Source organism: Micropterus salmoides, unplaced genomic scaffold (assembly GCF_014851395.1).
Source record: "Micropterus salmoides isolate LMB-PRFRI ecotype aquatic unplaced genomic scaffold, ASM1485139v1 Ms_hic_scaffold_21, whole genome shotgun sequence".
Classification (NCBI taxonomy): Eukaryota; Metazoa; Chordata; class Actinopteri; order Centrarchiformes; family Centrarchidae; genus Micropterus; species Micropterus salmoides.
In genome coordinates this window covers 27,615,820-27,638,239 of record NW_024041262.1, presented here as the reverse complement: position 1 = coordinate 27,638,239, position 22,420 = coordinate 27,615,820, and the positions used below count along the sequence as shown (strand labels likewise).

The 22,420-nt window shown below is 41.8% G+C and overlaps 2 protein-coding genes and 1 long non-coding RNA gene across 3 annotated transcripts in view; all 3 read right to left on the bottom strand.

The window, feature by feature from the left end:
* The window catches only part of LOC119915878 (collagen alpha-1(XII) chain-like), a 59,142-nt gene that overhangs the window by 17,840 nt on the left and 18,882 nt on the right, over positions 1-22,420 (bottom strand). The gene's annotated exons all lie outside the window — the stretch shown is intronic.
* LOC119915919 lies at positions 2,649-9,265 on the bottom strand. Its single transcript, XR_005447050.1, has 3 exons — positions 8,467-9,265; positions 8,043-8,116; positions 2,649-4,996 (listed from the first exon to the last, which is right to left on the bottom strand). It is a non-coding gene; the product is annotated as an uncharacterized LOC119915919 (long non-coding RNA).
* On the bottom strand, positions 12,844-21,718 carry LOC119915902 (collagen alpha-1(XII) chain-like). Its single transcript, XM_038735708.1, has 5 exons — positions 21,002-21,718; positions 18,441-18,473; positions 15,642-15,791; positions 14,296-14,415; positions 12,844-13,961 (listed from the first exon to the last, which is right to left on the bottom strand). The coding sequence occupies exons 1-5, from the start codon at positions 21,078-21,080 to the stop codon at positions 13,789-13,791; spliced, it is 555 nt and encodes a 184-aa protein (XP_038591636.1). The 5' UTR covers positions 21,081-21,718; the 3' UTR covers positions 12,844-13,788.

Here is a 22,420-nt window from a genome sequence, read left to right as displayed (position 1 = left end):
CGATTTTAATTGAGCTGCCTGTTTTATCTTACGTTCTTTACTTTAGCTATATGAAGTTTAGCTGTTTATTCTAGTGTTATTGTTATAGTCAATCTGTTTTACCTATTTGTGATTTCAATTTTAATTTGGATTTTGTGTCTTGTACTGTGCACATGTATTTTATTTTTTATGTTTGTGTTATGTGCCCTTTTTATGCCCTGTTATCTTTTGTAAAGCACTTTGTACTTCTGTTTAATAGGTGCTATATAAATAAAGTTATTATTAGATTATTATCATCATGAAGGAGCTGGAGTCAATGTCACGTATCAGCTGAACAAACAGGAACAGATAGAGCAGGAAATCCTTCTGCAGCACCAACAGTTAGGCATGAACACATTCGACTGTGTCAGTTTTAACGTTCTGTGCTGGTTTCACTTTTGCTGCTTTTGTCTTTGTATTCTCTAACGACTACTTAGAGAACAGAGATCAATCATTTACTCTTCAAAAAACTCAAATATATATATATACACACACACACATATATAGGTGAGCAAAAGTAATAGAACAAATAATCTTAAAGTAAATAACATTTAATATTTGGTGGCCAGTGATCTGGGACAAAACATGTCCACCAGATAAAACACAGTTTTTGGGTAAAACATTTACCTAATATTATTCATACATTTAACCAGAAAAATAACGGGACAGTTTTAACACACCCAATAATTTATTTAATGTTGTTTTATATTTTTTTAATTATAAATGATATAATATGTGACCAGTGCCTGTAAAAAATCCTTGTCCGTGTCATTACATTACAATAGCTTAAAAAGAATTAAAAGTAATGCAAAATGAACCATTATACTAACTTTTTGTTAGTAGTTCATTAAATATTTTCTAAGTATCAAAAGTTACAATTTAAAACTGATTTTAATGTACGTTTTAGACGATTTAACTTGTGTCCTGGGTTTTTGTCCGTCAGACTTTTTTTTAAATAAAAAAAATCAGGAATAATTGAAGGCTGCTAAAACTCTGAGGAGCCCTTTATCACTTCCTTGTTCTTTCTAATGCTATAAGACCACTCCAGCTCTGGTAAGTTGTTTAGATTCTATATATTTCATACCTACTTGTTGACACCTGGCATGTCACAACCGTAGTGTGTCAACACCATAATTAATGTAATGCAAGATTTGTATCATATTCTCTGCTATAAATTCTTAATCTATGTAGATTATAGAGGTCACAAGCAACTAATGATAAACACGATGGCTCCTGTGATGAGCACACGTGTTTTAGGGGAAGTATGCCTTGAGAAGAGATCAGAGATTAGACAAAGGACAGCAGAGTCATCAGAGAACTTCTGGAGGTAGCAGTCTGTGGTGTTGAAGGTGAAGTCTGCAGTGTAGAGGGTGAAAAGGAAGGGTGCCAATACTTCTCCTTGTGGCACCTCTGTGCTGCAGACCACCGTGTCAGACTGACAGTCCTTAATCCTCCTGAACAGTGGTCTGCAGGTGAGGTAGTCCAGGATCCAGGCTGAGAGGTGAAGGTGTACTCCAGCGTCCTCCAGCTTGACTGTCAGCAGCGTAGGCTGGATGGTGTTAAAAGCACTGGAGAAATCGTAAAATGATCCTCACAGAGCTTCCAGCTTTTTCCAGGTGGGAGAAGGATCTGTGGAGAAGGTAGATGAGGGCATCATCCACTCCGATGCCAGTGATGTCCAAACTGCAGTGAGTCCATTGACGGTATATGACAGATATCCAAGACCGAGTCTTTCACGTCTTCATCAGATGAGACGTCAGAGCCACCGGTCTGTAGCTGTTCATGTCCTTGGGGTGTGGTGTCTTAGGCACAGGAACCAGACATGATGTTTTCCACAGCTGTGGGACTTGCCCCAGCTTCATGCTTAGGTTGAACAAGTACTGAAGAGTCTCACACAGCTAGTCAGGCACAAGACCGAAGGAGTCTTGGACTGATTCCATCTGGTCCTGCTGCCTTCCTCATCTTCAGTCTCCTCAGCTCTCCTCTCACCTGGTTAACAGTAAGACACAGTTCTGTAGATGGGTGCTCAGAGCTGGAGGTAGCTTTAGTCTGGGGGATGGGATATGGAGGAGTAGGTGTGCTGGAGGTGTGAAGAGGCTCTGCCAACAATGGCGATGTGCTCGTAAGGAGTGTCTGGACAGAGGGAGGGGCAGATGCCTGGTCAGATCTATTGAAAAAGATATTCAGGTCATTCAGTCACTGATGGTCCACCTCCAGTTGAGGTGTGGTGACTTTGTTGGTATTCAGGCTCCTCCAGACACCTCTGACGTTGTTATTCTGCAGCTGATACTCCCATTTTCCTCTTAGCTGCATTTACCATCCCTGATCCTCTTCCTCAAGTCCCTCTGCACAATTTTCAGCTCCTCTTTATAGCTCCTCTTTGAATAAGCGGTATGCCTGAAATGACCAGCAGCAGACAACCTGCCAAGTCTGGCCGCTGTGGACTGAAATGCAGAATATTCTGTTCAATGTAAGTGGAACCAGAATCGAGTGGCCATTTTCCCGTTTCTGTAAGAAAAGTAGGTGTTGTGGTGATGACATGCGGCGTACCTGGAGCCAATGTATTTGATTCATGGCTCATGGGAGCTGAGTTGAGGTGGAAGATGCAGATGGGGAAGGAGACTCTTGGCTGATCCGTTTAATTCTTCGAAGTGTGAATAGGCCTATAAGAAAGTTAGAGGCACTAGTGGATTGGCCGCCCGGAGGGTCAGGAGATTTACTGTTGGCCTGAAGGCTGTTTTGGCCTGCCGTAAATTAGCCGCTTGACCAGCAACAGCAATAGTATAGAAAGAACAATTAATTAATTTTATCTATCAAGTAGGACGATTAGCACACCCGTCATGTCCGCATAATCTCTCTCGGTTTCTCTTCTGGTGTTTAAAAGCTTCCTCTCTGTCCCCACACCACACCACCCACGTAAAACATTTGGGTGTTGGGGAAGGGAAGATGTAGGGATGGACAGAGGGGGTTGGGGTAAGGACAGACCAGTTGGAGATGGAGAAGAAAGCTGAGGTTTGCCAACTCGCATAGTGAGGACCATTGAGTTGTTGTGAGGGGCTCTTGAATTGTTGCGTTGGCTGCTTGGAAAGAGAGAGGAGCAGAAGTTGTATTGCTAGGAAGGAAGGTTAGAGGAAGGGATGATGGATGAAAGGATGTATGTGCACAAGAGTTTTGTGAAGCATGCGAACACAGGGATGACAAGGAGGCAGAAATCGCCGGCGACATTTCAGACACAGAGGGAGCAGGCACATGGGGAAATACAACCTGACCCCCGCCAGGGGGAGCTGGAGATGCATGCTGTGGCCGCTGAGGCCCTGTGACGTCATGCGTGACGCCAGTGGCCATGGCCGACCCTGGCGGAGAAACCAGAAGTGCACGAGGCTTGGTGTTTGTTGTTGCACGAGTGTTGCTGGAGGCTAAGTTGCAGTTGAAGGGAATGCCTTTCCCTCTGAGGAATCGTTGAAGGCGGGCGACGGTCCAGTCTCTAATGCCGTGCTGCAGAGGCGGGCGCCATGTAGAGTAGCTGGTGTTTGTATGGGAGGAAGGCTGCTGACAAAGAAAGGGTTGATGCCGACTCCCGTGACGTCCTCAATTTCCTGACCTCGCTGATGGAGAGGAAAAGGCCTGAGAGCCACAGGGAGTCGGGGATATCTTGTTTGAGAACTGGAGATCCTGGCCCTGGATCGCAAGCTGCTCCCCTGAGACACTTGACTGAGATCTGCTTGGAACTTAACGTCACTCTGTTTTGAATGGATCGTTTTCTGAATCGAGTTGTGGTTTTGGTTCTCTGGATCCATGATTGTGATTGTGCTGTTAAGCATAGGCTGTTGAGCGTGGATCGTTGTCGGTCTTGCATCGAGCCATCTGAAACAAGCAGGGCAGGCTGAACAGAGCGGTATATGTAGCTTTGACAGGTGATGGAGGTGTGGTGGAGGCGTGGCCCTGCTCCCGAACCTAAGTTAACAAATTAACTTCATAAGGACAGCTGTGCTGAACTGACCAAACTCGTAAACATCTAAATTATTTTTGGGATGTAAAACCAACAAAGTTCAAAAGTGATTTATTTGCCTCAAACTGTCACAACAAATACTTACTAGTATAATATTTTGTAAAAGTACTGTGCTTTTAATACAGTTAGCTGTAACTCTGGTCAAACTACTAATAACAGAGATCAAACATTTGATTTGACTCAATGACTTTCATTTATTGTTTCAATACTCAAATAACAAATAACAATAGCGAAAGTAAAATATTTCAGCTGAATAACAATGCATATAAAGTATATAGTATAATACAGTCTAAAACGGTAATGATGAAATATACAGAATGAAACAACTGGATGGATTTTTAAAATAAAGTCTTAACCAAGTACAGATAATCAGAATGGTGTCAGATGTGTGTTTTCTCTAAAGAATTATTAACATTTTGGTGCCACTGTCTGGAATTAGTTTTTTCAGGCTTTTAAATGTAAACTGAAATCTGGACACCAGTACACTTGATCAACAGACTGTACTTAACTTATTATTTAAGATGTTATTAATGCTATATGGTATTAGAGCCCACAGAGAACCTATTACACAGAGTTAGACAACACTAGGTTAGCAGTATGGAAAGATTGTGGCTTCAGTTAAAAAAAAAGGCAAACGCACATTAGACGACCCCGACCTCCAACAGCTGACGTATTTGGACATAATTCCCAGAGATACTGGGCTGGGTTTGGTTCTTGGTCATCTTTTTTTCTGGTCTCATTTCAGTAGAAGTCTAAAGGTAAAACATCTGGTGTAACTGAAAATCCTTGACGGAGCTGATGGACAGTTGTGTGGCAGCTGAGAAATCCATCTGGATGTGGGAGGAGCTCCTACTCTGCTGCCTTGGCTCCTTCCTCTTCAGCCGGCCCCCCTTCAGCTCTGCAAACACCGAGGTTATAATAATCATGCTCCATGTTCTCCTGTGGGTCTGGCCTCTGCCACCTGGTGGCCTGGAGAGACATGGCAGCACACAGATATGAGTCCCTGCTCCGTGTATCATCCAATCGATTATTCCATTTAATCTGACAAACCAAAAATGAATCAATATTTTGTTTTTCTGTATGAACCAAATATGAAAACTGACATTTGTTTCCTTGATTTCGGCTTGAAGCGGGGAATATAATAAACAAGGAAACCAAAATGAAATATTATGTAGAATTTACATTTTCATTATTTTTCTTTATTTGTTTTCCCATTTCCCATGGTGCAGTCAATTCTGTTGTGTGCATGCGCAGTGGATAATCTAATAATCTAAAAATAAAAGCTTGCGTCTAATTTCGATCTTTCTCGTATAAATATCTGTCAATAGGATAAATGCAGATTATCATGCTGAATAAAAATCGCCTACTTAAAAATATGTCAGTATAAGCAGTGGTGTAGTCTAGTTTTTTGTTGTGGGTATACTGTGATTTTTCCCTCCCAGCCTCATACTCACGCATCCCAGAACGACGTCACGTAAGCACCACTACACACACTAATACTTACAGCATGCATGTACATGTAATAGAATAATAATATAATAATAATAATAGAGAGCATTCTGATGGAGTGGCCGTGGGTACAGCGGGTTGGCCGTTAATCATATGGTCGGCGGTACAATCCCTGGCTCCCCCTGGTTGCGTGTCGAAGTGTCCTTGGGCAAGATACTGAACCCCGAATTGCCCCTGGTGGCTGTTCCGCCAGTGTATGAATGTGTGTGACTGGTGAATGCAGCTGTACACTACAAAGACTCTAACAGCCAGTGACACAGTCACAGGTGGGCAAGGGTGTCACTTGTTGAAAAGGGGTGGTGACATTTTAGGGCTCAGATAAGAGTTGTGACAAAACACTTAGCAATCAAGACACGACAATAGAACAAGACTAGAAGATTTTTACTTAAAGAAATATTCCTTGATGAAATATATACCATTGGGGGGTCTGGGGGTCCACCCCCGGAAGATTTTGAGCATTAAACACTTAATTTCTTGTATTCTGGAGACATGTTTTGCACCAATTTATGGTGGAAATGTCTTTATTTACACAAAGGTGAACAAAATTCAGGTGGCAGGTGTCAATTCAGAATATAATAATATAATGCAGTAATCAGTAATTTTTTTTAGTAACTATTTGTTTGGACAGATCTGTTTTTTCTACATTTAAATTGCGTTGCATGTTTCCTAATTGTGCCAAAAAAACTTTCTCATAGCACTTACATTTGTTATTTAACATTTCTTGTTGCTATTTTTCAGAACATCTTTAACAAATGGTTTCAAAAAGTGGTGGGGACATGTCCCCAGCGTCCCCAGTGTAAATGTCAACTGTGCAGGTGGGGAGAATGGACTGAATTTCTAGTGTTTATGAAGCCTTAGATGATATATGATTCAGGTTTTCAGCTTATCAGCACATTTAGTAGTGTAAGTTGCAACTATTATTAACAATAATGGAAGGCTTAAATTTAAGTGGGTACCAGAAGGCATGAAGTACCTTGGAATTAAACTCAGTCAAGATTTAGGAGAGATGCCTTTAGTTAAACTTAAATCCAGTGTTGCAAAAAATTAAAACAAACTTGGAGAAGTGGCAAAAGATAAAACTTGTGAGGAAAAGTTAATATTATTAAAATGATAGTAGCTCCTCAATTTAATTACTTAGTTATGATGTTGCCAATCACAACCCCCCCCCGGCGCCCAGGCCTTTCAGGCCAGAAAATCAGCCAATGTTGTTGGGGGAGTCTTCTTTCTGCGAGTCATACTCTTTACAACAGGATCTATAATTACACGTCGTTTTGGAGTTGTTACTCCTAATTGATTACCTGCGATGTCCATGACTGAGGATGAGGCCGGACACGCCCTAATACACACACCCATTTTCACACCTCCATGTCTTTGTTGTTCGACCTTGCTATGACCCCAATCTTTTTTTTTCTTTTTCTTAGCCCCGAATGTAACTCAACATCAAAAATATTTTCCTTAAGGTGTAGCCTACTAATCCTGACGCAGCCTGTTCACAGCTTATTCCAGCAATCTGGTAGAAAGAAAGATTGTTTTAGACAAAGTATCAAGGGTCGTGAATTATGTGTGTGCTACACACTCCTGTACAGTAGTTGGCAGTTTGCACCTAAACGTTGTTAGCAACCCGCTCTTAATCAGGAGAAGCAGCAGCAGCAGCAGCAGAAAGAAAAAGAGTCAGAGTCACAGATAAGTTCATAAGCTAGTTTGATGCAATCAATTGAAAATTTTAAACTTTTAAATCAACAATTTTGGCCATTCCTATAGTTTGCAGATTGCTGGATGTTATTGTTGTGTCCCTGGCATTAATGTACATTTATCTTATGAAACCTGCGATGACTTTAACACCTAAAAGTGCAACAGTGTTTAAATATGACTTTTGTTAGTGAATATTAATGTTACCTCTAGAACAGCAGTCTTTTTAAAAATAACACATGCCAGGTATAGGCCTACTGTGCTGTGTAAGTCACTTAATCACTAAGTCAAAAAAGTGTCTGAAACAAAAACAAATCTAAACCCTGTATGAGAGCAGATCAAGAGTATGATTTAGTTCTGTTTTTGCTTTAAACACAGGCACGTTGGAAGTCTGTCTTTAGGCTTCTTATACCAACATAGTTTTAAGTAGGCTATTTTTATTCAGCATGATAATCGTATAGGCTTGCTCCACGCAGTTGGATACAGTCGGAGATTATCCTCTGCGCATGCACAAAGCAGAACTGACTGCATCGTGGGAAATGGGAAAACAAATTAAAAAAAATTAAGAAAACCTAAATTCGACCTATTATTACGTTTTGATTTTCTTGTAGTATATTTTCCATTTTGAGCTGAAAGCAAGGAAACAAACATCAGTTTTCATATTTGGTTCATACAGAAAAATGAAATATTGATTTTTTTTTTTTTCGTTTTTGGATTTGTCAGATTAAATGGAATAATTGAATGATCGGATGATACACGGACTGTCCCTGCTTCGTTTCAGCCAGTCCTCAACAGATGAACAGAGATGTGTACGTACCTTATGGATGAAACAGATGGCAGCGATGAACAACAGCGGCAGGACCACCAGTCTGGAGATAACAACTGCTGGATCTGATGAAACACATCACGTCAGATCACATGACATCATGAACAAACTTCAGTGATGTTAAATCCCCTAAAAGTACTTCAACATGGGGTGGTGATGGCGCAATGGATAAGATGCCTGCCTTTAGTGTGAGAGACCCAGGTTCAACTCCCCACTGTGACCCATGCACCATGTGTCCCTCTGACATGTATAGCAATTGTAAGTCGCTAAATGAATAAATGTAACATATAGCTGATTCTGAAATGACACAGGTGAGTTATCATCAACATCTGTTGATGACAGTTTAAAGCAGTAAGCCTCCAGACAACAAAGGAAGCTTTGCCTTTACAAAAGACACTGAGACTGATGGTCCTACCTGAGCAGGTGATCTCCATAATTGAGGAAGATGAACCTAATGACACACACTCCCTCAGAGCAGATCCAGACTCCACACAGTCGGAGCTGATCTCCCATCCAGGTCTGTCTGAGGAGTCCTCTCTGCTTCGTGTTGAAACAGCAGAGCCACAGTCCAGCTCTCTACAGACTGCAGCTGCTGACGTCAGTATCCAGTTAGAACCATAAACTGGTCTCCAGTCTCCTCGTTTCACCTCCAGTGTTCCTGCACATCGACTGGCTCCTCCCACCAACCTGACAGGTTCTGAACAGAAACAAGAGAGTCATCAGCAAAACAAAGTGTTTCATTAGAACAGAGATGAAGCCAAATCAAAGCTGCAGCTCCTCTTCTACCTGAGCAGGTGAGTCCAACAGCTTTTCCAGGTGAGGAGGATATTTAATTATTAGCTTCATAGATGAGCATGTTAGCCTGTTGCTGCATATCAGATGGACTGCTGAGTTCCAGGGTGGAAGAAGTATGTGAACCTTTGGATTTAATAACTGGTAGCAATAACCTCAACCAAATGTTTTCTGTAGTTGCAGATCAGACCTGAACAACAGTCAGGAGGAATTCTGGACCCTTCCTCTTGTTTACAAATCTGTCTCAGTTCAGAAATATTCTTAGGATGTCTGGTGTGAATCGCTCTCTTGAGGTCATGCCACAGCATCTCAGTCAGGTTGAGGACAGGACTCTGACTGGATCACTCCAGAAGATCAACTCAAGTCAATTTATTTATAAAGCACATTTCAAAACAGGCACTGTTGAACAAAGTACTGTACAAAGTTATACCATTAAATCAAGGAAAAGATGTACTTTCTTCTGCTCAAGCCATTCTGTTTATGATTTACTTCTGTGTCTTGTGTCGTTGTCCTGTTGCATCACCCATCATCTGTTCAGTTTCAACTGGCAGACAGATGGCCTTACATTCTTGATAAACTTTGGAATACATTTTTCCATCGATGATAGCAACCCTTCCAGGCCACAAGGCAGTAAAGCAGGCCCAAACCATGATGCCCCCTCCACCATACCTCACAGTTGGGATGAGGTTTTGATGTTGGTGTGTGTACCTCCCAAAAAAAAACCTCTACTTTTGGTTTCCAGCAGTGGTGGTTCACATCAGGCAATGCTTCATGAAAATAGCAACATTTTGCAAATTTATAGGGCAGCTCTAACCAACACCAACCAATCTCGTCTCATTGATTGGACTCCAGGTTGGCTGACTCCTGACTCTAATAGGCTTTTGGAGAAGTCATTAGCCTAGGGGTTCACATACCTTTTCCACCCTGCACTGTAAATGTTTACATGGTGTGTTCAATAAAAACATAAAAGCATATAATTGTTTGTGTGGTATTAGTTTAAGAAGTGTTTTTCTATTGTTGTGACTTAGATGAAGATCAGATTACATGTTATGACCAATTTATGGAAAAATCCAGGTAATTACAAAGGGTTCACATACTTTTCCTGCAACTATATGAGTTGTTCTGACAGACGCAAAACCCCATTCGGGACTGTATGTTAGAATGAGACAAGGATGTAGAAAACGATTGTAAGTCAGAAATCTCCCCAGAAATCCACATGTTAACTTCAGCGGCTATGAAACAGTGCATTCCACAGTCTCAAACAGAGCACGGTTGCGTTTCAGTTTTTAGATGCGTATATTCCAAAAGTACATTACTTTTACATTACATTACCACGCTGTCACAAAATGTCTGTGACTCACAGCGTGAGAGCAAGTCCGCTTGATTACTATCATGGAGTACTCTGGTGTCGCATCAGCTGGGATTTGTTTCACTTGGAGTCAAAGTTATCCATTTTCAAAGTGTTGGGCAAGTTACTCAGGAGTTGTAATAAATCACTTAACTCAGGGCGGCTGTAGCTCAGGAGGTAGAACGGGTTGCCCACTAACCTGAAGATCGGCGATTCAATCCCCAGCTCCTCCAAGCTCAATGTTGAAGTGTCCTTAGGCAAGACACTGAACCCCGAATTGCGTGTGTGAATGGTAGTTCTGTTTGAGCATTTAAATTTAGTCCTTAAAAAAGTAATATTACTTTACTTATCACTGGGTATTAAAGTAGTTACATTACTGTATTACTCCCAAAAAGTGTCGGACAGTCGGTTTAGCAGCTTATTTTAAAATGGAATCCACTTTACTGGAACAATAATTAACCTGAGGAGTCAACAAGCAGCCAAACTGAACAGCCTCTCCAGACCAGATGATGCTGTACAGTACAGGCTCTGGATATCAGAATCAGATAAACTATGTAACTAAATAAAAAATAAAGTAGTTCTCTTCGGACTTTTTAACTAACAGCATATTCATAAAAGCAGCATGGACATGGTTTTAAAAAAAAATATATGCATCTTGGACTTTCACACTATAATGGCATTACTTCCAGCTATGGAAAGAACGGCTCTCTCCCTGACAGCTGACTTGAACAACAGAAGGTCCGGCTTCTCAACTGCTCCTGACCTGCTGAGCAGTCGCACATTCTTGTCAAGGACAAGCAAACAAATGTATGTATCACCTGTGCAGGTGATCTCTATGATGGAGGAAGAGGAACCTGATGATACACACTCCCTCAGGCCATATCCAGACTGAACACAGTCGGAGCTGATCTCCCATCCAGGTCTGTCTGAGGAGTCCTCTCTTCTTCGTGTTGAAACAGCAGATCCACATTCCAGCTCTCTACAGACTGCAGCTGCTGACTTCAGGATCCAGTTAGAGCCATAAACTGGTCTCCAGTCTCCTCGTTTCACCTCCAGTGTTCCTGCACAGCGGCTGGCTCCTCCCACCAACCTGACAGGCTCTGAACAGAAACAAGAGAGTCATCAGCAAAACAAAGTGTTTCACTAGAACAGAGATGAAGCCAAGTCAAAGCTGCAGCTCCTCTTCTACCTGAGCAGGTGAGTCCAACAGCTTTTCCAGATGAGCAGGTGTTTCTAGCTGAGCCTGAGCTTCTACAGTCCAGGAGAGCAGACTCATGGCCTCCACACTGGAACTCTTTGGTCCACATCGGAGCCTCCACTTCTCCATAGAGCGCCCCCTGGAGGACTGAAGGAGCCCCACAGCCAAGCTCCCTACAGACCACCTCTGCATCCTGCTGGTCAAAGTCAGCTTCACACACTGAGGGCCACCTCTGGTTATACTGGTTAGACTGGTTAGACTTCACCTCCAGTCTGCCTGAACACAGACCAGTCCCATTCACCAGCCTGACAAAGACTGAGACAGAGAGAGTACATTCAGATCCTGACACAAGCCTTTAAGTATCAAAAAATATAGTACCATAAAGAATCACACTGTGGTAGACAGCAATGCATGATGAATAATATAAACAAGATCTGCAGCCTCAAAAGGGGGTGGAGTAGGGCAAACCTTAGCAATTCTGGTAATTTGTGCAGTATAAAGAAACTAAATTAAGGATGGGATCATCGCTGTGTGCACCATTTTAGTGATTCTGTTAGGCTTGGCTATGAACATGGTTCTCAAAGCAGTAGAGGTAGAGCCCCCCATCAGCAGCCCCCATCAGAGCCCAGCTGAGTTTTTAACCTACAAAGTCCAGGTCCATAGTCTTGGCGGGATAGGTTCACTGGAAGGTTTTGAGTCTTCCTGATCCCTTCAGTAAATGAGATGCATTATCGCTGAAACAGTGAGTTTGGGAAGACAAGACTTGCAGAGTACGAGGAAGTTTGTGCCGGGAGATCATAGGAATGCGGTAGCAGCAAGGACCTGATGGGATTAAGGCATTGATTGGTTGGTTCGCATGAACTGTGATATTGGGATGCTCATTCTAACGAAAATCAGGCTTAAAACAAAAAGTACAAAATGTACCAGAAATATTTAACAGCCGACTCCTCAGAGTATCTTTAAGCAACACAGACCACTGAACAAGACCAGTGGTCCAACCAAAATTTAACAGTTAACTTTCATGAAGTGAAAACACATCATGTCAAAGCTCTGAGACAAAAACACAGACAGCACACAAAAAGATGCGGGTATCTTTAACAAAGAATTTCCCCTCAGGGATAAATAAAGAATTCAGATTCCGGTAAAATTTTCACAGAGCAGTGGATACGATTCGCCTCTATCCTGATTGCCAGGGATCACAGACCTGGTAGGCTTTGTGTGCCTGTTGAGGTTAGCTGCAGAGGCTTCAACAGCAACTCCCTACGCAGGACCATAAAGCTCTGTGTAAGACCAAGATATCGAACTGTTGGAATCCAACACTTGGCCGGTGTGTAAGAGCTTCTAAAAAATCGGATTGAGTCTAATATCAGTGGATCGGTGTGGTGCTAATGTGTATCATGGTTTAATGATGATGGACTCTTTGCCTACCTAAGCTTTTAGCGCTGTTGCAGAGGTTGATGTTGAGGTTGTCAACGATGGCTGGGAGAAACGAGAAGTCTGCGACACTGTACGTGTGAATTTTAATGGGCTTGGAGGCGATGGATTTCAGCTCACTCTTTTTGGCACCCCTCACCCCTGAGAGAAATATGTGGTGTTAATACAGAGCAGAAAAAACGAGACTCAAAACAAACAAAACTATATGATTAGCAAAGTAATAAATTGTGGTTTGCCCAAACTAAACCTTTGACAGACCAGACATGCTTGTGTGTTTTTAAACCTATTAACTAGAAATCATATGTACTTTACATTACTGCTGTCTGCTCAAATATACCATATGTTTTAGCAGGAACTTCTTCCTTCTGCCATTTCATTTCAAACTGTTCAAATCAACTTGCAAAGACTTTAAAAAAAGCTTGACTTGATTTTCATAAATATGTTAACTGATATGTGCGGTGCGGTCACAGCAAGAAGATCGTGGGTTCAAACCCCGGTTGCCCCGGCCTTTCTGTGTGGAGTGTGCATGTTCTCCCCGTGTCTGCGTGGGTTCTCTCCGGGTGCTCCGGCTTCCTCCCACCATCCCAAGACATGCAGGCTAGGTTAACTGGTGTCTCTAAAATTGCCCTTAGGTGTGAGTGTGAGTGGTTGTTTGTGTGGCGTGAGTAAATAATGTATAACTGCAGTTATATACATTATATAACGCGATGGATTGGCGACCTGTCCAGGTTGTACCCCGCCTTTCGCCCAATGTTGGCTGGGATTGGCTCCAGTTCCCCTGCGACCCTGTACGCAGGATAGGCTGTTGACGATGGATGGATGGACGTTAACTGATATAAACAACAGTAATTTGCATATCTTATAATAATAATATATAAGGGACTAGCTAGCTAACATGTGACAAGCATGAAATAACAGGCCCAATTCATGTTATTTCTGTTGTGGTGAAGTATTCAAACTGAAAGTCAGTCACCAATAGTGTAGATCTCTATGCCGGCGTCCTTCAGTTTCTTCGAGGGGAGCCGTGTGTCGTCCTGGGACTGTCCGTCAGTCAGCAAGACAGCAATTTTTTGGGAGTCCGCACGCATTCCCACATTGGGCTGGAAGTTGTTCTGCAGGGTGTAGTTAAGAGCCTTTCCTGTATGACAGAAATAAAGAGGCATCAAAAGGCGAGAGGTACAAAGCTGGGGGGTTTCAGTCACCCCTCCTTCCATGAGTAAATATCCCGTTAGCTGTTAGATGACTGACAGTTCAGACAGAGAGGAGTTCAGTTATATGTTAACATCCAATCACTGAGTTTGAAATGTTGAGCTTGCATCATGACTTCTAACATTGTTATTGTATTATTCTAATTACTGTTAGCATTATTAATAAAACAATATTAACGATCTTTTGTTGATAATATTGTTGTGCTATAATGTTGTAACACAATATTATACAACACTATTACAATAACATCAATACTAAATAACCTGTCTTGGTGCTTCCTGTAATCTGTCGCAGACTGCTTGTGGCCCCCAGCAGGGAATATTTGGTCTGGTAGGTGTTCAGGTGCCACTCAGTCCGTGGTCTAAAACTGTACTGAACCAGACCTGCAGAAAACACAAACACAAGAACAGGCTGAACCAGCCCTCTTTTCAATCATAAAAGAAATAATGAGTATTCTTTACAAAATTCTAAAGTGATGTGTGTAGAGAAAAAAAAAGGTGTCATTTGTCAAAACTTTTTCCTCATGTTACTCCACTCAGACCCAAGCTGTTCATACTGCAGCATTGGCCATTTTATCAGGAGGTAAAGAACCACATCCAGGAACCCCATACCACGCATTCAGGAGATACTTGATGGTCTTGGTGGGAACACGTGGTTCAGTGTGCTGGACCAAGGAAAGGCTTACTATCAAGGTAGCATCAGTGAGGATTCAAAGAAATTACAGCCTTCACATCCCCATGGGGGCTTTATGAATGGAACAGAATTCCATTTGGCCTCACAAACGCACCCTCAGCTTTCCAGTGTAGTATGGAAGAGAGCCTAGAAGGTCTCAGGAACCAGATATGCATTCAAACCACATCAAACAAGGGGACTAAGTGAAGCCAGACAAATGTGACTTGTTCAAAAATGAGGTACATTATGTTGGAAAAGCAGTTTCAGCCGAAGCCTCCAGCACGGACAATAAAGAAATAGCTGCAGTGCAGGCACCAGTGTTAGCTGTAATAATATTACTTTTCCCAGTAACTAGTAGTGTAACGGGTTACTTTTCCAAAACAGTAATATTATTACAGTTACTAATGCAAGTAACGACAGATTACTGAACGCACCATCCTTGACGTGAATGCGCAACAGCGCTGCAGGTCAGCAGCACCGGATCATGTGTTGTTCAAGTCAGCTGTTAGCCAAGAAGGTAAAGAAAGAATGGAGAACGAGGGAGAGAGGTTCTTTCCACAGCGGGAAGTACTGCCATTACTATGTCCCAGTCTAAGATGCAAAGAACATTGTCGTCCGTTTTAAACTCTGTGCAACCAGCAAAAAGATTTCCACCGGCAACAATTCTACATTTATTAAGGCATCTGCTGAAGCAGCTGACATGAAACTCCGGCAGCTACTGCCAGTGATGCTTGGACTCGTCGGGAGAAAGTGGCGTTAACGTAACACTTTTGAAAAATACTGAATACTGCTCTTATTAATAATTATTAATATGTCTCTCTCTCTCTCTCTCTCTCTCTCTCGGTGCTATGCAGCAGCCCCATCACTCTGACGTCTCTCCACATTATTGTGTGTCTATATGTGTGTGTACTGTCTGTAGTATGAATCCAAATATTACCAATCTGGACTCGGTCCGGGCCGATGTGGAGGTTTCTGACTATGCTAGAGATAAAAGACTTGAAGATTTCAAATTCTAAGTTGCCGATGCTCCCGGAGCCGTCCACCAACAGCACGATGTCAGCCTTGGCTGTGGTGTCACACCGAGCACCTGGAGGAAAACAGAGGATTGTGGGATACAATACACAAAAGATCAAACATAGAACTAACAGCCATGCTAGCGGCTCAGTGAGGCTGTATTTAGCCACAGTGATGCTCTGAGCTAAATCAGCATGCTAACATAAGATTTCGCTCAATGCAGGCTCGTCAGATGTCATTCAAATAGATGAGAACAAGTGTTTCTTCAGTGTTTTGGGTGTGGCTGCCGTGCCGCTGTTTTAAAGGCTGTTATCATTTTGGGGTCAGGAGCTGAGCACCTGTTTGATAGTGTGGATGTGCTTGTTTTCAGGACACGGTGTTGTGTTATGAGTAGGCCGCTTTTCTTTCTTATTCACCACAATCTCTCGCCTCTCTGTCAAAGAGGAATGTGGCTGCTGTGATTCGGGAGGTCATTGTACCGAAAATGCCCAAAAAAGTCTGCATCATTTCGGCACAGTGGACTCCTCCTGCTCAGCTGTTTGTAGTGATGTTTCAGGATTTCGACAACGACAGCACTGACCACGCTCCCTATAACTTTCTCTTTGACTTCTGTACGTTGCACATACAAAAGTCTCGGTGACACCGTCTGACATCACATGATGGTACTTTACTGTAGGCTGCTGCGTCCAGATCAGGTGAGCTGGAGAGAAGTACATAAAGAGAACTGTTGAATCTAATATGTAAGAAATTTAAGTAGGGTTATAAGAGCCTGCATTGGGGCCTGTTAGTGCCTTACGCTACTGATGCTAACATGATCATAATGCTAATGTTTAGCAGGTATAAAGTTTACAATGTTTACAGATGTTCTTAGTTTGCATGCTAACATTGTTTAGAAAAATAACTTTTATTGTGTGACTTTGTTGTATGCAGCTTGTTGCTGAACATCTGCACTCTGAACAACCATACTGATGTCGCGTAAGATGTCTGTGTCAACCACACATCCGGTTTAAACCAGTTCTAACCGAGGAGCAACTGAGCTGTGCCTAGTTCTTCTACTTGTTAACCACAAATGGTGGTTCGTGTACCTGTCTGACTGATTAAAAGGAGTCGACTCAGCTGCATTTTCCACAAGCTCAAATAAAACCTATCAAGACGAGCTTGTGTTCTAATCTTTATTTTCAGACTTGCACAACACTCTAATCCCAAAGTACAGCTGAGGCTGATGGGAATGTCATTCATTTTGCAAGTATTAGTAATCAACTAAAGTACTGGACAAACGGAAACATCAAGCGCTCATTGAAACATTAAGGGAAGAATAGGTTCAGCCGGGGGCTTCGTTCTGCAGATGACACACAAAATACTCAGGCCTCCTGATCCAGGGGGAGCGTCTCTGAGTCAGAGGGAGATCTACAGAGGACGCTGTTTTTTTCCTGCTTACGAACAGCTTGGCTGCTGACTGACCAAAATGCTGCCACATTCCCTTCACATGTTTGTCCTCCCTCCCTGCTCTGTGTATCTGTAGCTCTCGTCATTATCATACAGTATATCTTTTCAGCTGTCTGCCTGATTTACGGGATTATTTTCTGCTGATGGACGTTGTGGATTACCTTTGTTGTTTTTGGTGGACTTCCTTGGTTATGTTTCAGACCGCCTCACGCTGAGTGCCTGGACTACGACAGTAAGTTTGTACTCTCTCTATGTTTTTCTTAATAAATCTAGTAAAATCATCCTGCTGAGGTTCAAGCGTCTGTGACCGGGTCCTAAACCTGTTACTGCCAGAGAACACTGCACAATTTCTGATAGAACCAGGTGAGCAACTCACATCAGTCCAATCAGAGACATGACCATCTCCGCTGTGACGACGGCGGCTGGTTCTGTTTACTGAAGCAGGTGAAGCAGTGTCATTAGTTTATGAGTTTATGGACTGCATTTGCTGCAGTTGATAGCAAAGTTAAGTTGAGTGACAAGTTGGATTACCAGAGACGTGTGGTCAAGCTTCCTGAAGTGATGAAGCAAGAATCCACAACCGTCCATGTAGGTTAGAATTCGTACCCCCGTTTCAATGCCGTTTCTACTTACACGCACAGGGACAGAAACTGGCTGAAGGTGAGGCAGCGGTGCTGAAAATACAATTACCCTCAAGGCAAACTCATGCTCTTTCCTGTCGACCAAAGCTAGACAGCAAACATGTACAACATAGATTTATATAATAAATTACAGCAGGAGATAATATTACTTTTTCATTATCAATATCTCCTATATTTCTTGTCCCTTTAAAAATCTTTTCTGCTTTGATGTTCCTACTTTTTGTATGTCTCTTCCAACAAGCCCTCCAAACTAAAGAATAAAACACGTTACCTAAAAACAGCCCACTTCAGTCAATAATAATAATAATTTACAGTGTCAGCGTCTGATTTATCAGAAATGTAATTTGGACAAATGGAGGAACACAAGAGCCGACACAGTGTGAAACTTCGTCGTCAAGGAAGTGAAAACATGATCAAGCCAGACAAAATTGGGACAGATCATGGCAGAAATCAAGGATTAAGTGAGCAGTTTGTTGCAATTCGTTGGCAACCCTTTCCACTACACTGAACCTTTAAGAGATGTTTGGCTCGGCTTTGGTCAAAATAATCCAGCTCTGACTTTCAGCAGGAAACAGGATGTGAACTCAAAGTCAGACCCTTTGTTGGCTTCATTTATCTTTACGTTCTCTGTTTACCTGTTGAGGTGTGATTTCTTTCAGCCTGGAGTCCTGAGGAGAAAGTCAGAAAACAAACATCAGTATAAAGCAGTTTTCAATATGTGCCATCGACATTCAGAATGTGCAAATAATAATTCATAGATTTTCAGAATGTTGGACGAAGATTTGGAAACAAAGAGTCTGTTAGGAGTGTGGTATTTGTGTTCATGTCTTTCCTGTTTAAGTCTGTTTTTGGTTCTATGTTTCTCTGTATCTTGTTCTGTTAGTTCCTTGTCCTGTACGTTAGTTAATATCTTCTGTGTTTACTCCTGGTCTTGTGTATTCCCTTGTTCTTTTACTGGTTCTGTTTAGCTCTGTCACATTCTTGGTTATTCTCTCTGCCCCATGTCTGCTTTTTAAGTGCTCTCTCTGTTGTCTCTGTCTGCCTGCCTCTCTGTTTTCCTGCTCTCTCTCTGCCTCCCTCGTTAGTCTCATGTCTGTCACCTGTGTTGCTCCCGCCCTGCTCGTTATCCTTGGTATATATGTGGTCTTTCTTTTCAACCCTTGTCCGGTCATTGTTCATGTTACCCCCCAGTCTGTCGTCTGTGCACTCTCTGCCTTCCTGTAACCAGTCTTGCTTGTCTTGTCACCCTGTACCTTTGGATTTCTGTTAGGAACTACCTTTGTTTTGGATTCTGTATCAGCCACTCAATCAGTAAGTGTGCTCGCCTTTTGTTTGTTTAATTAAACCACTGAACTATACCTGCTCCGCTCTGTGTCCTGCGTTTGGGTCCTCCAACCTGCCTCCACACCACCCACCTTAACAGAGTCGGGTTCATTAAAACTTCTTTATTATATGTTCACAGTTGTGAACATCACTGCAGCGGCAGGAGCAGAATAGAGTGAAAGCTCACGTGGAAACAAACTACTTGTGAAGCTTTAAGTGTTACGTTCAGCTGCTGGCTGAACACAGGAAACAGGGGTTTTGGACCCAAAAGCAGACACGTTGATGGAACTTGTGAGAAGGTGAGGTTTATTTGCAAACCGGGAAACTTGCAGGTGGAGTGATGTGAGTGATCCAAATGTTCAATCAAGGAATAAATCCACACAAGCAGGAGAAACACAAAGGCTACATGAAATCAACAGTGAACTGGCAAGGAATGAAAAACAACCACCCAATAAGACACAGGTGAATCCACTAAAGCAAGCACAGGAAGTAAAACATGACAACACAGAGTAGGAGCAGACAAACTAAAACAGGAAGTAAAGCTAACTGAAACATTCAGGGAAGGATATAATAACACATGACTGCCTAACTAACCAAACATATACAAAAGCTGGGAACACAGACAGTAAATCAAGACCAGAACACTAGAGCAGAATGAAACAACACACAAACACAGCCAACCAACACAAACCTGTGACATTAAGGAGCTTCAAATGTTTCCAGCTAATTAGAACACAGTGAGTGTCCACATAAAAATAAATTCATCCATCACTGTTTTGTGTTTGACTTTTGACTTGTTTTTATTTAGGCATTTTAAAACTTCCATATTCCCATTCAGTTAACCTACAGGCCGCTTCTTAAAGAGTTAATGCAACATAGAAGCCTGAAATGTCAGTACCCAGAAATCCTGCTGCGCGATGGAGGGAGAGAGTCTTAACTTCCTACATACACATAGATTGGATGCAGCAACCTTTCTCACTGCACTCGATTACGGTGACCTGCTTTATAGAAATGCGCCTGGCCGATGTTTATCTTTGTTGGATTCTATCTACCATAGTGCATTGAGATTTGTGACTGGATGTAAAGCATCAACACACCATTGTACCTTGGCCCTCATTATCAGTGAGGAGGCCCAGACATTGGCTCACTTTTATTTACAGGTCTATGTTGCTGCCCTCTTATCTTTGTACTTTTATGTCACACAAAATCACTTCCTATTTGTTATCTGTACCTACGGTCCGTCCAGAGCTCGGTAAGAAGGCCTTTAGTTATGCTGCTCCATCCACCTGGAACTCATTGCAGACTGATTTGCAGTTGATAAATCTGTTGATCTCTTTTGGTGAATTTAAAGGCTTGGAAGTAGATGCTATAAATTGTTGTCACTGCTTTTAAAATAACCAAATCCTTTAAACCAATGGTATGGACAAATTGTACTTAAGTAGTCTAATGTTGTTTGTTTATGAATCTTAAGAGTCTTGTTAGATAATCATCTGGTTAAATAAAGGTTAAATAAAAAATAAATCATTTTTATGTACAGGATGGAAGTAGTGTTTCTATTTTCATCTTGCTCTGCTGCTGTTAAATTACTCTGATAAGAAAAAAGGATTTCATGTGACGACAAGATAATAAAGCAGATATCAGTTTTTCCTCTAACTGTAACAGCTGAGCAGAGTGTGGTAGATAAGAGGTTTTCCTCTGACACTAACAGGCACATCTATGATGAACTGATGAGCAACTGAAGACACGTTATAACATTTCACTGATAGTGGTTATGTTTACTGAGGTTTTTAACGCAGGTCTGCAGCTTTAATTCAGTATTTTTACACTGAGGTTTTGCACCTTTCAAACATTCATCATTCCAGCAGAGTCCTACCTGAGCTCCACAGCAACAGCAGCACCAGCAGCAGGTGATCCATGTCCAGGTAGACCGCCTGTCGCTTCTCGTCTGTCATCTCTTCTTCTGCTGATAAAACATTCTGTTTCCTCTTCTTCTCTTATCTCCTCATCAGCCACCTGATGAGCAGCTTCTCAGAACTGAAGCCACGAATAAACCCCAAATTAAAGGAACAGTTCACCCAACTTAAAGATTTCGAGATTTCAGCCTCTAAGACTTCCTTTAGGTTATCACACAGAACAACAGATACATAAATAAACATACGTACAGACACATTCTCATAAAGACTACATGATTGCAAATACTACGACACACCCATACAATGTAGCTCATACACATATACTGCCATGAACTAGGGAACATACACATAGGCAACACGTGTAAATGATAGTTGTGTAAACACTGTAATCTTTATATGATTATGTCTCTTGTCACAGAATGTCATTATTTATTATGTACTCAGTTTAACTAATGTGCTCTTGGTACTGATGAAATGTTACGACACAGCGGCTGCAGATCCTCTCTGCAACATCTCTATCATTTTACTGGAACCTGTTCTAGTGTTTTTTTAATTGTGCCTGACTAATAAACCAATAAATTATTAACAAAATGTTTAGTATTTATGTGATTTCACAGAACACATTTACACCTGCGTGATCATGTAAGAAGGGCACGGCGCCACAACAACCTCAGAGCTTAATGCAGAGTCAGCAAGCTCAATAAATTATTGTTAAATATTTGAATAATTTAAGCATTTAGATTTTTAGGATATACAGTATGAAATTAACCATAAAAAGAAAAGCAATTTCTGAAGAAATTGTGGTGTGAATGCTGTCGGTTGAAGGGCTTGCACTAAACTGAATTGCTGGCTTGAAAAAAGTTGAGTAGTACAAATGTGTGAAAGATGTGGAAAGTTTGAAGGATTGTTGAAAAGCTGATGCTAAACTGCATTGCTAGTTTTTATGTGCATGAAGTAGCTTAAGGATTGTCCAAACTTGGAAAAATGAGAATGTTCTAAATAATATCAACAAGATTTTAAACATGAATAAACTTCTAATTGCACTAAAAGTTGTAGAACATTTTAAGGTTTGAATGTAATTTCTAGTTGAATAAATGTGAGAAAGTCCCGAGTGTTGTAAAGATATGACCTGAAAAGATTTAGAAAGGATTATGAAGACTTGGAAAAGTTTGAAATGGTGTAATTAGTTTCAATGTGACATAATTGTATCAGCTCCCACTGGAGGTCCTGGGAGATGATGGTGCCCAGGAAGTGTTGACTGATGAGTCAAAAAGTCCACGACCATCTCCACTGTCTTCAGAGCGTTGAGCTCCAGACTGTTCTGGCTGCACCAGGTCACCAGATGGTCGACAAACAACATCCTGGCGTAGGTTCCTGGG